Source organism: Emys orbicularis, chromosome 7, assembly GCF_028017835.1.
Source record: "Emys orbicularis isolate rEmyOrb1 chromosome 7, rEmyOrb1.hap1, whole genome shotgun sequence".
NCBI classification, from domain to species: domain Eukaryota; kingdom Metazoa; phylum Chordata; order Testudines; family Emydidae; genus Emys; species Emys orbicularis.
In genome coordinates, this window is record NC_088689.1 from 94624271 (window position 1) to 94639246 (window position 14976).

The following is a 14976-nucleotide window of genomic DNA, read 5'->3' on the forward strand; positions in this document are numbered from 1 at the left end:
ATGTAAAGTACCTTTCTCCATATTTGGCGGGAATGTCCAAGAGCACAGGGATTCTGAAGACGGATTTCATAATAAAAATCTACCCAAAATGAAATTACCAGTGGATCCACAGGTAGGGCTTCTGGGGCTCCCAGATTTAATATACATATTATCATTGCATAATACAAACCTTCTTCTCACACCTTCTGGCAGCATCAAGAAATGCTCTGGGAGAATTTTGGAACTGGGGGACCCTGATGATAATTTGAAACCCAGGAGGCTATGGAGTATTTTTAAAATGGAAAAGCTGATGATCTGATACAGGAACAGCAGTTTTCCAGATGTATCATTTCTAGAAAATAAAAGATGACGATAAATGGGAAAAAAAAAAAAAAAGGATATGGGAAATTTAGGAATTTTTTTCTTAATGTAAAACACTTTAAGCCTTTAGCCTCTATTCTAAAAATAGATGGCACTAATAGAAATGACATCCCTGCAAGACAAACGTGTAACACTGGCCTTTAAAACATGACAAAATCCCAAAGTGAGTCTAGGATACAACACAAGGCAGAACCGAAAGCTGGAAATGATGTATAAACAATACTCTATAACCTCAATTCAATATTGAGGATGTCAGTGATTTACAGTAACAGTAAACAGCAACAAGATTGTGTGGAATGCAGGGAGGTGTCCTGAGCCTCCCACTGGAAGAGGGTGGACAGGGCCTACTCTGCCTCCACAGTCAGGACCATGTCTTCCACCTCCTGGCCCTGCAGAGGCTCCTTTATGGTGCAAGTAGTCTGGGGTGGAGCGCACTGGCACATGCCTACCTCTGCCACCTTTAATATGATTGGCAGCTCTTCTATCTTCACCCAGAGAGATCTCCCACAAGACCTCTCCGAGCTGCTGGTCTTTTACCAGGACCTCCTCAGGACATGGAAGCTAGTCTCAGCGACCAGGTCCCTGGCAGCCACTGAGACGGGAGGACCTCCTTGCAGAGCTCTGCTACTCAACCCCCATCTAGGTGTGCAGTTGGCAATTCCTCTAGCACTCTCTCAGAGGGATGTGCGCCAGAGGCTGGTCCTAGCTGGTACCCCAGGATTGGAAAATGCCTGCACTACAATTGGGGGGACTGGGAGGACCCCATGATGCTTGGCCAACGCATGGGGCTTTCCATCCCTCGTGCCCCCCCCCCCCCCGCCCATCATGTGCTCCAGGAGGTAAGAGCAGCCCTACTGCCCGCCTCTCGCATTTTCCTTGAGGGGTTCCTATGGGAGGGTGCTCCCTGCCCGCCTCTCGCCCCTGGCCCTCAGGACCTTATCATCAGGCCCCTGCCCCGCGAGCCTCCCTGTCCACCCGCTATGTTCCTCCGCCTCTGAACCGTGCTCAGAAATAGCTGTATGTGCTCATGCTCCACACCCTTCATTTCCTCATCCACGTGTCTTGCCCCAACATCAAGTGGTGGAACCTCCTGCCACCCAAGGAGGGTGAGGAACCCCGGTGGGCTAGTTCCTCTCTGGTCCCACGGCTGTTGGGGACATTAGTCGGTGGCTCCTTCATGCCCGTGCTCATGGCGCCGTGAACTGGGCCGGCTCCAGTATTTCTGCTGCCCCAAGCAAAAAAAAAAAAAAAAAAAAAGAGAGAAAAAGCCGCGATCGGCGGCGGCAGTTCAGCGGCAGGTCCTTCGCTCCTAGAGGGAGTGAGGGACCCGCCGCCCCTCTCCCTTGGCCGCCCCAAGCACCTGCTTGTTAAGCTGGTGCCTGGAGCCGGCCCTGGCCGTGAAGGATCCTCCCCTACTTTACACTACCTCAGACATGGCCACTTATTTTAAAATCACCCCACCTATTATCTGTGGGTCCTTAGAAACATTTGTCACCTACCATATCAACCTTACACACTTAAATATGGTACTGTATAATCACTGTACTATACTGTACTTTGTCAGTTAGTACTAATGGGGCAGTATTGGTGGATATAGGACCTGAATATCCCAAGGTCTTCAAGTCCAGCTGACTGGTAAATCAGGCATTTCCAGAATGCAGTCAAAACAAACAAGGACATAAACCCATGGTCATATTTTTTTTTTTTTTTAAAGAAACAATCCAAAGGCTTCCTACAGTCTGGTTTCTCAATGAGCCCAACCACAAAGTCTGAATCCATCAAAAGAAGGTTTTTCCAGTTAGTGTTTTCCTCCTGCCTACAAAGAAGGAATGGCTTCTAATGTTTAGATCTGGCTATTCAAACCACCTCTCTCTCTGAGAGTGCTGGGGGAATTGCCAGTTAAACACAGCTGGCCCCACCATATTTCCCTACCAGCTTCTGCAGTTAGGGCATGCAGCTGTGATCTTTCCTCTACTCTGGGAGTGAATGGTAGAACACTCTTCCTGCCAACCCATGCACAGGGTCTGTTCACTCTGTTACAACTAAAAATCTGTATGCACAGAAGCTGCTTTTTAGGTAGAAATTCTGTCTACTCTGGGGATAACAGAAGTTCAGATGTAGCAGATGCCACAAAACATCTTTAAAAATGTATGTATTTTTAGCAACATTAAACAACTGCTCCTAGTCTGATGCCAAATTATAGCCTAAAAACAAGTGTTATGGCCAAGATATGAACTCCTGGAAATAGATGTTTTGTTGTATTCATGGCTGTGCTCTCTATTGTCCTATTCCCTGATTATCTCTGACCTGCTAATATTTTGCAGAAGACAGCCAACAAGTGGGCAATTTGGAGCAGCAACCATTCCTGGCTTATCTACTCCACCCTAGCTTACCATGCAAAATTGGCAAAAGGTCTTTAGAAAGAAAACTGTGCTATGGTTTTTGAAAATCATTACTTAGCTGTATAAGCAAGTAAAATCATGCATATACTTCCAACAGATCTAGGTGGAATTCCATAGGATGTAATTTCTATTGTGGCAACGGAGAGTGATTTTTCTGTACTGTATTTTAAAGCTTTGCTGTTTCATAATAACTAAAAAACAAATCACATTCAATTAGATAACATAGCACCTCCTCCTCTAAATGGAGAGTTCAGCCCCTTTGTTAGCAATTTTTTTCTCCAAAAGTGTATCTCCTTCAATTTAAAATACAGAAAGAATGGAATTGTTACTTGTTTCATATAGTTTTCTATTTCTGAGAACTGTGGCAATAACAAAATGAAATGAAAGTAGCTCTAAACACCATCTCTGCATGGTCCTCTGTAAGATGCAGACTTTTGGGAACCTTGACTTCTCCAGTTAAGTGGCCTTGAAGCCACTTATGGGCAGTGGGATTTTTAAACCTCCCCTGATATACTTGGATGAACAGTGTAGCTTATTGCTAGAGAAACAGATCTACAGTGATGATGAGACTTATTTTTCAAATTACCTTTGGACATCTAAGATACCATGACATACCTGTGCACTAAGAGCAATAAACACATGACATTATTTGAGGGTAACTCAAAAGTTAATTCAAACTGACACTGTACAGTGCATCAAAGCAATCAAATGCAATAACTAGAAGTGGGGGGGAAAGGTTCTTTACAGTGAAGGGAATTTCACTTGTAAACCACAGAGTGCTACCTAGAGGTGCCCTAAAGCAATTTCTATCATATCAATTGCCCCAAAGCAATTCCAGTCCCACAGGTTCCCTTATTAGTAGTTGCCTATTAAAACTTTTAAGAATGAAGTTCAGTATCCTTAAAGTTGTTTTCCCACCACCTGTTCACAAGTGTTAAGGCCTCATGTTCTATCAGGCGCTGTTTTTGAAAGTGAGATTGCATGCAGGAGCAACAAGGGGTTTACATGGAATGTCACAATGCCATGTTGGCATCCTTTCATTTGCAAGAGACAGTGGGAATTGCAGCCTATGATGTAGATGGTTTGCAATGTCTCATGTGACTGAATAGGCCAATCCGAGATTTGCATGTTCTTTGGCAAATATTGAAAATTGGTTGGGAGCTGCCTGCTTCCTATGGGCTCTTTTCTCTTCAAGTTGTAGGAGCCAGCTTCTGTCATGGACTTTGATACCCTGATAGAGATGATGGCGCCACTTGCTATAATCACTTGCCAAGATTTCCCATTGGTCAGAATCAATTCCAAATTCCTTCATATCTCGCTTGCGTGTGTCTTTATAGTGAAGCTTGGGACGTCCTGTTGTTCTTGTTCCCTCTGATAGCTCCCTGTGTAGCATGTCCTTGGGCATGCGTCCGTCTTCCAACCTACTCAGATGGCCCAGCCAGTGCTGTCATCTTTGCTTGAGCAGGGCTACCACAGTTGGCAAATTTGCCCTTTGAAGAACCTCTGTGTTAGTGACTTTATCTTGCCATTTGGTGTTGAGTATGAGGCGTAAACAAATGTAGGTGGAAACTGTTTAACCTTTTCTGCTGATGAGCACAAGCTGTCCATGTTTCCCCACCATACATGAGAGTGCTGAGGATGCAAGCTTAGCTTGGTACACTAGCATTTTGTTCTTGATGGCAAGTTTGAGTTGTTCCATGCTCTTTTACTCTGCTAGAGGTGGTGGAAGCCTTTCCAATGCGAACATTTAGTTCTTCATCTAGTGAGAGATTGGTTGTCACTGTAGAACCTAAATAGCTGAACTTTTGGACTACTTCTAGCTGGTTTGCATTTAAGGTAACTGAAGGATCTTGTGGAACCCCCTGTCCCAATACAACTGTTTTCTTGATGCTGATGGTGAGAGCAAATGCCTGACAGGCACTTGAAAGGCAGTCCATAAGTTCTTATAATAGATCTTCATGGTGGGCTATGAGGGCAGCAGCATCAGTGACTAGAAGTTCCCTGTTTAGCACCTTTTTGACTCTGGTCTGACTTAAGTCGGAACCGGTTGAAGAGTTTCCCATCTGATCTTGTGTGGAGATACACTCCATCTTTCATGTCCTTAAACCCACAGTTCAAGAGTGCTGAGAAGATTCCAAAGAGTGTAGGGGCAAGAACACATCCTTGCTTCACTCCACTTTTCATCTCAAAGCTGTCCAAAGTGGACCCGTCAAACAGGATAGTTGCTCTCATGTTGTTGTGGAACAAACATATAAACAGGGTTGATGGACATCCTGTCTTTTCTAGTATTGCAAATAGATCTGCTCTGCTGACTGTGTTGAATGCTTTGGTTAGGTCCAAAAAGGCAATGTACAATGGTCAGTTTTGCTCTCTGCACTTTTCTTGGAGTTGACGCATAGAAAATATCATGTCTATAGTTGATCTTCCAGCCCTCAATCCGCTTTTCCTACTATGCTTAGTAGCGAGAAACCCCTGTAGTTGTTGCAGTCGCCCTTTTCACTTTTTATACACAGTGATGATGTTTGCATCACGCATTTCTTGTGGTACCTCACCCTCTTTCCAGCATTTAAGTAGCAGCTGATGAAGATATGGTAATAGGCTGTGTTTCCTGCACTTGAGGATTTCCTCTGGGATGCCATCTTTTGCAGGAGCCTTGACACTTGATAGCAAATCAATACAAGGTCTAATTGGTGACAGTGGCCTGATTGTGGATGTCGTCATGACACTTTGTGGCAATGTTTTCCTGTAAGATATGAATTGGTAATGCACATTTGGTTTTGGGCGTAGAATTCAAGAAGTCATTGGCCATTCACATTCATCTTGCCAATGCCAAAATGTCCTAAACAATCTGGCCATGAGTTGTTGTCTGCACCGACTCTTGCATTAGCGTCACCAAGGAGGAAAAGTTGCTCAGTGGCTGGTATTCTTTTGATGGCTTGATGCAAAGAGTCGTAAAATGTATCCTTCTCCTCGGGGCTAGATATGAGTGTTGCTGCATAGGCACTAATGATGTTCACAGAGCTGATGGTTGTCTGAAGTTTAAGTGAGATGATACGCTCTGACTTCCCAATGGGTGTTTCCAGGACAGTGGTTTTCAAACTTTTTTTCTGGTGACCCAGTTGAAGAAAATTGTTGATGCCTGTGACCCAATGGAACTGGGGATGAGGGGTTTGGGGTGTGGGAGGGGCTCAGGGCTGGGGCAGAGGGTTGGGCTGCAGGGTGGGGCTGGGAATGAGGGGTTCAAGGTGTGGGAGGGGGCTCTGGGCTAGGGCAGGGGGTTGGGATGCAGGAAGAGGTCAGGACTCTAGGCTGGGGGTGCAGGCTCTGGGGCAGGGCTGGGGATGAAGGGTTTGGAGTGCAGGAAGGGGCTCCAAGTTTGGGGGGGGGGCTCAGGGCTGGGGCAAGGGATTGGGGCACAGGTTGGGGAGTGGGGTTACCTTGGGCGGCTCCCGGTCAGCAGCAGTGTCAGAACAGGTAGGCACTAGCTTGCCTTTGCTGGGCAGCACCACCAACGGGACTTTTAATGGCCTGGTCGGAGGTGCTGACCATAGTTGCCGCAACCCAGTGCCTTACATTCTGCGACTGCAGTTTAAAAAACACTGTTCTAGGAGCTTTACCTACTTGTTTCTCACAGCGAAACTGACACTGTGCTGATGATTTTCTTCGCTGCTTTTACATTGCCAAAAATAAGATGTAACTGGCCTCTTGGACAGAACCAGCATCTGCAAGTCTTACACAATGCCATGGGTCTTAAAGAAGAACTCTAGTGCCAAGCAAGATCTATATGAAACTTGGCATTGTCTGTGCAAATATCCTATCCATAGAATCTGGGTGACTCAGTGCAATCTTGTAAGACTTGGCAGCCATGTGCCAACATAGAAGCTCATATGGGAAAATCATACACACAGTGTTATAAAAAAATATATATATATATCACGCAAAAGGTGCAACCTGTATTCCTACGCCACTGCACAATGCAGAATTTGCACAGAATTAATGTTCTGCGCAGACTTTCATGTTTCCCTTGCAGAATTGGGGCTGCAAAGCTGCTGGCAGCCATTAGGGGCTGCTGGACTCTGCTCACTGCAAGCTGGAGAGCTGGGTTCTGCAGAGCACTCAGCCTAGTTCTGCAGGCTCTGGCTGCTCAGCTTTATCCTCATTCTCCTAGGAACAGGACAGGACCCAGGAGACCCAGCTCTGGTAAAGGATAAGGCAGGGCCTCCCCACACTGCATCCGCTGGTGGGACAGTAAAGAAGCTGGAGGGAGTAAAGGCTCTGTGGGGGATGTCTGGGCTCTGGGGGAAGTGGGGTGCAGGTATCTGGTCTCTAGGGATGCCTCACAGCTGGGCTCTGTGGGGAATGGGGTGCAGGTGTCTGGGCTCTGGGGGTGCCCCACACAGCCCCCTCCAGCACCTCCCAACTGAAATTGGCTTGTTGTAATGATTTCTTTAACTCTCTACTCCTGGTGGGATCTTTTTTGTTGTTGTCTGTATTTTTGACATACTTGTTGACAGGTATTTTGAAATAAATTACAAAAATAATTGAAACTGGAGGGATTATATTGTGTTATTTTGACAAATAACATATGCAGAATTTAAAATATTGTGTACAATTTAATATTTTCATGCAGAATTCCCCCAGGAGTAAACCTGAGTTGTTGTATAGTGCTGTGTTTCTGAGGACTTGCCACTGATGGGATACTAAAAACAAAAACAAACAAACAAAAAAAACCAACACAAGATTACTAACAACATTAAATTCAATAGCATTCTTCATCCTCTCAGTTGCCCAACCAACAATGCAGAAAGATCACTTAAATGTCTTTTGAAGAACACTCTCCTCTATTCTCTTCTGTAGATGTTGTTTGGGGTTTGTTTGTTTTTTTCCCCCCCATTGTCAGCTCCATACTGACAGGGCAGCATGTGACCGGGGAGCAGCTGACAATTCCAGATACCATCATTCATTTGTGTGTGTTGCCTGGGTACTTTTTTTCCTTCTCTTAAGTCTGTTTTCCACAGCCCACCAAAAGAGCTGTATGTCAAGCCTGAAGCTCAATGAAAAGAAAAAAAACAAAGGGAAAAAAAAAAAAAAAAAAAAACCCCACAACTCAGGGCCTAATGACTAGACAGAAATACACCATCACACCAGGCCTTTTAAAGGTCATCCAAACTGTGTCATTGTTCTCTCCTTTTTCAACCAACTTGAATCTTTGAAGATATTCTAAAAATAGAAATGCCTTTCTCCCCCAGTTCACTTTCTAGGCAGGAAAAGCCTGCAAAACCCTTCCCCTTATAAGATGTCAGTGAATTAAAGGCACTTTAAATGCCTTTTGCAAAGAACCTCAAAAAGAAAACACACACACACACACACACACACACACACACACACACCCCTCTTAAGGTTTTTACAGTCAGACCTGGTGGATCCGTATTTAGTATTCTACTAGAATATGAAGCGATACATGAAGGTGTCAACAGATTTACATGATTTGCAATGTTACAGCATATAATAGACAAACTGATTATTTATTAATCCAAATAAAACAAATTACAACGCTGGCAGCTGAATAGGAACAGTAAACTGACTTGTATAAAATTGCAATGGAAGCTGAAGCACCCAGTAGCTCAGGGGTCCCCAACGCGGTGCCCGCCGGGGCATCTAAGTGCACCCACGTACTGGCCGGCGGACGAGCATCCACCGAAATGCTGCCGATTTCCTGGATGACGCTGCTTGTCGGCGGTGACGCCTATTGATGTTGCCGCTTGTCGGCAGCATTTCGGTGGATGCTTGTCCGCTGCTACGGTCCTCCGTGGCTCGTTGTCTGGCGCCCACCAGACAAAAAAGGTTGGGGACCACTGCTTAGCTCATTAGAAGCTACACAATTAATCACAAAAAGGTCCTGCAAGACTTCGAGGAGAATTCCTAACACTTCTACAAATAGCACCATGGCTGCCAGTGTTTTTAAAAGGATAATAAGAATGAATCTTCAAAAAGAACGAGGAGTACTTGTGGCACTTTAGAGACTAACAAATCTATTTGGGCATAAGCTTTCGTGGGCTAAAACCCACTTCATCAGATGCATGCAGTGGAAAATACAGTAGGATTTTATCTCTCTCTCTCTCTCTCTATATATATATATATATATATATCTATATATCTCTCTCTCTATATATCTATATATCTATATATATATATATATATATATATATCACACACACACACAGAAAATGAAAAAATGGGGGTTGCCATACCAACGCTAACGAGACTAATCAATTAAGGTGGGCTATTATCAGCAGGGAAAAAAAGCCACTTTTGTAGTGATAATCAGGATGGCCCATTTCAAACATTTGACAAGAAGGTGTGAGTAACAGTAGGGGGAAAATTAGCATGGGGAAATAGTTTTTAGTTTGCCACAAGTACTACTTGTTCTTTTTGCTGATACAGACTGACAAGGCTACCACTCTGAAACCTGTCAAGAATGAATCTTGGCACTTGTCCAGCACCCTTCATCTACACATAGAGAGGAGGTTTATAGATGTTAATTAAGCCCAGAAGAAGTTTGTGACTAAGTAATGTAATTATACCCATTGTACAGATGGGGAAAACAGAGGCACAAAAGTGTCTTCCCATGCAGCAAAGTCAATAATACAGCCAAGAATAGAATCTAGAAATTCTACTACCCAGTCACTGCTCTAACCATCAGATTACATTTCTGTAATTAGATTTGACTGTTTAACTCCAGTAATTTGAAGACAAAGAATTTTTAAAACGAAGTATGTGTTAAAAGCAACCAATACAGAGGGTACAGGTTAACAGTTACACAGTGGTCTCAAGCGAAGAAATTATCTGATGAAGTCAATAGCAAAATTTTCAATTGACTTTAATAGTGCCAGGATTTCACTCATTTTTTAAATGTTTGTTGACAAAATTTATAACATCCACATATGAATACGTGGGGGAAAAAATATTGATTCTATTATATCGACAACGACCAAAAGCCAGACAGGGTGAAAATCATTTTCTAGAAGCTAGTGGTTTATTCTGTCCTATAGTCTCTTCAGTCATTAGTAAGGCAAAAATTGTGTCATGGATATTTTTAGTAAAAGTCACGGACAGGTCACGGCTTCCGTGAATTTTTCTTTATTGCCTGTGACCTGTCCGTGACTTTTACTAAAAATATCCATGACAAAATGGGGATCCGAGGGTCCCCACACTGCCTGCAGCGGGGCAGCTACACAGGGGCTAGGAGCTCTAGGGGCCACCACCATGGGTTGGATGTCGGAGCTCAAGGGTCCCCCCCACCCTTGGCTTGGAGCCCACAGCTCCCTGCTCCTGTGGACGGCAGGGACCTTGCAGCTCCTGACTGCTGCAGGCTGAAGTCATGAGGTCACTGGAAGTCACAGATTCCGTGACTTCCACAATCTCAGTGAGTAAATCGTAGCCTTGATCATTAGCCATGCCATATGCTATTTTTCTTCTCATACTGATTGCTAATTGTAAAGATGTCAACTTTATTCATGATGACCAGTAACACGCCACACAGAACAGTCATGCACTGACAAGGGAACAGCTATATGATCTAATTGGCCTGTTTCCATACCTAACTGCTATGATTTCTATGCACATATACTGCTTTCTTTTTGCTTCTTACTTAAAACTCCTCCAGTGGTGGGTTTGGGGGGTTATTTTTGGCTGAAAAGCCAGTATCACATATCAGTCTCTGATTCTGAGTTACATATTCCTTCATTTGAGGGACTGAAATATTACCAAATAATGAGGGGGAAAACAGAACAGCATTGTACTTACTTATTAAAAAGATTCAGTCCAATCCTATAATGGCGTTTTCTGATAACATCATTACTGAAGGCAGGCGAATCCCAGCTGTTCCGAGTTTCTTTATGGTACGTTTGTTTGCTTAAGGTTTGTTCCCTTAGGCTGTCTCTAGAAGAGGACTCAGAGCTGCAATTTATTGTGTCGTTAGAATTGGAAGTGCTATTGATGCTGTCATTGTCACCATCAGAATAATCAGACTCTGATTTGCTTTGCCTGTTTGCTGTGCCATTAATTGCTAAGTGACTATCAATGGGCCTTGGCTTGTGTCTAGCCTCCTGTTCTTCTCGGGATATAATCTTGGTAGGAACACCATGTGGGATATGTTTCGGGCTTCCTTGTTGACTAGTGATTCCCCGTTCATATGCATTTTGTCTCTTTAATGAGCCTCTCTCTGAGCGATCACTTAAGTCCACTGAACTGTCACTAGGTGGTTCTATAGTTAGCAATGGCAGATGATCCATTCTCATCCTTTGCTCCTGGCATTCCAGCGAAGGGGTGCTCCTGCAGCTTGTATCAGTGTCTATCTTATCATCCTTGTGGGTCATGGACCAGTACTCTTGAGAAGAGTTCATTGACCGAAGCCTCAAGTCAGATTCTGTGCTAGATGGTCTGTCCACTGATTGGGAAAGGGGAAGAGGTGGAGATAGCTCTTCCTCATCTATATATAATGTAACATCACTATACGATGCAGTCATCTCATCAAGTTTCCTGTGATCCACATTATGGATTGCTGGCTTAATTTGACTACAACTATCCCTCTCCATTTCACGACTTCTGACTTGATCAGGAGTCTGGACTTCATCAGAATGTAGACTACGGCAATTTAGTGCATCATCGATTGATTCTGCAAGAGATTTGACCTGCCTTGAAAAAGCATCCTCCAGTTCTGTTATAGCATCAGCAAAATCAGTGGATGCTGCTGGAGATTTCATTGTGGCCGATTCCCCGAGGTCACCACATTCAGATTGGACAAGGGCTCCTATTTTTGACCCATCATTTGTCAGAGAAACTTGCTTCCCTTCAAAGTAGGAGCTATGGACTTTCTCAGGTCCTTCAAAGGAAAACTGCATTCTCATATTGGACAGCACAATGCGTCTTGACATACGATTTTCAGACATAGAACTTCTAAGCCGCTCAAAATTTTTGTTCATCTGATACTGGCGAAAAGCTGTTTGTATAGTACGAGCAGCATGTCTAGTTATGAGACGGCCCCCATATTTCCGTTCTAGCATTTCCACCTAGAAAGGAAATAAATAAATATTTTATAATGCAAGGACTCACTAAAAGTTACTAGCTGACATCTGATGCTTAGATAGATCTTTATAAATACCACAGAAAATGATATATTTTAGTTATACATCTAAAGAACTTTCAAAAGACAATCAAATATTCAATGTGTAAAAAAATAAAAACTCAAACTCAATAGATCAGCTATATAATTTCATATAAAATTATTTGAGTGGTCCTTTAAAAAAAATTGGTCATAACAATGCCAAATATAAATGTATAACAACAATGCCAATATATAAAGAAAGTATATTTTCCTGAAAAGCCATTCCAGGTGTCTGGTTGCAGCTGTAGTGTGCTTAAAATACTTCCTTGCTCACCTTTTCTAGCCTGCAAATATTTCAAGCAACCTCAAGAAGCAATGAAAACATAGTATTTAATTGATCTTGATCATTGTTAAATTGGAAAAACTTGTCTGTTCCATTACCAATAATACAATAATCTCTGGTGTATAAAGTTGTAACCCAGAAATATACTGTATAAATGCATATTCTTTTGAAGTGCACCTCTTTTTGCAGTATGCGTACTCAAAATGGCAAAGAGCTTAATTCTAGTCCCATCTAGAATATCTTCCCTTTTAGATAATGTTCCTGTATTTTGTTTTTTTCAGCTGATCATGGCTGTCACAGCAAACATTAAAACAAACCAACGTAGGACTTAGTACATGGCTCACAGTAAACAAAATAGTGTATGGTAAGTATGATCTCTGTAGCAGAACCTACATGTACTGGTTTATTGTTTATTACAAACCTTTCAATTAAAAAAAACAAAACACAAAAACACATGCTTACCTACTTTAAATTGTGAAACCAGTGGTTCAAAAAGGACACACTGGATAGAATGTGTAAGGTAACACATTCCAAATAAGGCTACTGTCAAGATACCTCAAATGTGATTTAAAAATGTTTCATATATTTAGAGAAGAAGTAGAAAGGCCTTTTTAGAGAGACATCCTGAAGTCCTTAAGTCTTAGGGCATGGCTACACTTGCGCATTAAAGCAACCCAGTGCGCTCTAACTCACAACGCGTCCACACTGGCAAGGCACGTAGAGCGCTCTGACTCTGCAGCTAGAGCTCTCCTGGTAATCCACCTCGGCGAGTGGAATAACGTTTGATGTGCTCCTGCTGGAGTGCTGCGACGCCAGTGTGGACGCCCTGGTCTGTTAATGCGCTCTCATCAGCCTCCAGAAGTGTCCCACAATGCCTGTTCCAGCCACTCTGGTCATCACTTTGAACTCTACTGCCCTGCCCTCAGGTGACCAACCGTCAGATCCGCCCTTTAAATTCTCTGGGAATTTTGAAAATCCCCTTCCTGTTTGCTCAGCCAAGCGTGGAGTGTTCTCAGCGCATCTTTCCAAGTGACCATGCCTCCACGTGCCAGTCGATCCTCAGTATGGAGCAATGGCAAGGTGCTGGACCTCATCGGTGTTTGGGGGAAGGAAGCTGTCCAGTCCCAGCTGCGCTCCAGCCACAGGAATTGCGATACCTTTGGGCAGATATCCAGGGCCATGATGGAAAGGGGCCATGACCGGGACGCACTGCAGTGCAGGGTTAAAGTGAAGGAGCTGCGGAATGCCTACCACAAAGCCCGTGAGGCAAACGGCCGCTCAGGTGCTTCCCCCGCGACCTGCCGATTCTACAAAGAGCTGAACGCAATACTTGGGGGCGACCCCACCTCCACTCCGAGCACCACCATGGACACTTCAGAGCCCAGTTTAACAAGGCAGGAGGAGGAGGAGGAAGACACCCCGGAATCTGTAGATGCATGCAGCCAGGAGCTGTTTTCAAGCCAGGAGAAAGGCAGCCAGTCACGGCGGCTGGTGCTTGGGGAAAGACAAACACCAAAGGAGGTGCCCAGTAAGCAGCTTTTATTTTGGGAAGGAAGTTATTCGGTGCGGGCTCTTGGGGCAAGGAGGGTTAGGGCTGCATGCATGCCTAGATGCGGAATAGGGCGTTGATGTTCTCTCTCACATCACGGTAATTGGCCTCAGTGATCTCTTCAAAGGTCTCATCCAGAACTTGGGCAATGCGCTTGCGAAGGTTTCTCGGGAGAGCCACTGTGATCCTTGTCCCAGTCAGGCTAACATGTCTGTGCCACTGTGCCGTGAGGGGAGGGGGGACCATTGCTCACACATGCAAGCCAAGGCGGAAGCTGCATTGTAATAGAAGACCCTCCCTTGCTTCCCAGGTCACCCTCAGCAGCGAGATATCTTCCAGGATGAACTCCTGTGGAAAATATGGGGACAGTGTTCAGTATAGGGGCCCCCTGCAGCTGTTGGCTCTCCCCAAGGCACAGAAACCCAGAGGACAGTACAGCTTGTGAAACTATCAGTCTCCCTTGACCCTGTGCTTACTCACCATTTTGGGGCTCCCGTGGGTTGTGTGTGCTCGCTTTGGGATGGGCAAATGATGCTATTGTGTAGACTGTACTTGCCCTTAAGTACGGGGGAATCATTGCTCTGTCTGGTATGAACAATGCTGCCTCTGTTAAGTGTTGCATTTTGCCTTTACAGATGCAACCTTGAGATCTCAGCCGTCCGTGTTGTCACCGGCCGAAAGACTGCAAAGAATTAGGAAGAGGCCATGTAGAAGCAAAGAAGACATGCTGCATGACTTCATGCAGCAGTCCCTTAACGAGAATCTAAAAGCGCAGGAGTGGTGGGAGAGTGAAAGGAGGATCCACCAGCAGAATGCGGATCGCAGGCACAAGAGTGTGGAGCTCCGGCAGCCAAGCACAGATTGGCTGATAAGCATCATGGAGCGCCAAGCGGACTCGATCCAGGCGCTCGTAGCCATGCAGGTGGAGCACTACCACGCCCACCCCACCCCCTGCAGCCCTTGTCCCAAAACTCTTTCCTTTGTGCCCCCATGTCACCTCCAACCCACTTTCCCCAACATCCAGGTTCTTATCGCCACCAGCTGCCTCCAACACCTGTAGCTTCACCACCAGCCCTGAAAACTACGACCCTTACCCACTGCACTCAACCCCCATCACCATGCAGTATAGCACTGATTGCACAGCACTCCAGACAGGAAGGCTGAGTATAACAGGACATACGCAAATCTGTGATTGAGCCTCAAATTGCTCCCTCAA

General features: G+C 44.6%; 1 protein-coding gene across 1 annotated transcript in view; it reads right to left on the minus strand.

Annotated features, from left to right (window-relative positions):
- IQSEC1 (IQ motif and Sec7 domain ArfGEF 1) overlaps positions 1-14976 on the minus strand; it is a 685037-nt gene that overhangs the window by 63598 nt on the left and 606463 nt on the right. The window contains exon 6 of the mRNA XM_065408003.1: positions 10569-11833. Within this exon, the coding sequence (XP_065264075.1) occupies positions 10569-11833 (1265 nt within the window). The remainder of the gene's footprint in view (positions 1-10568; positions 11834-14976) is intronic.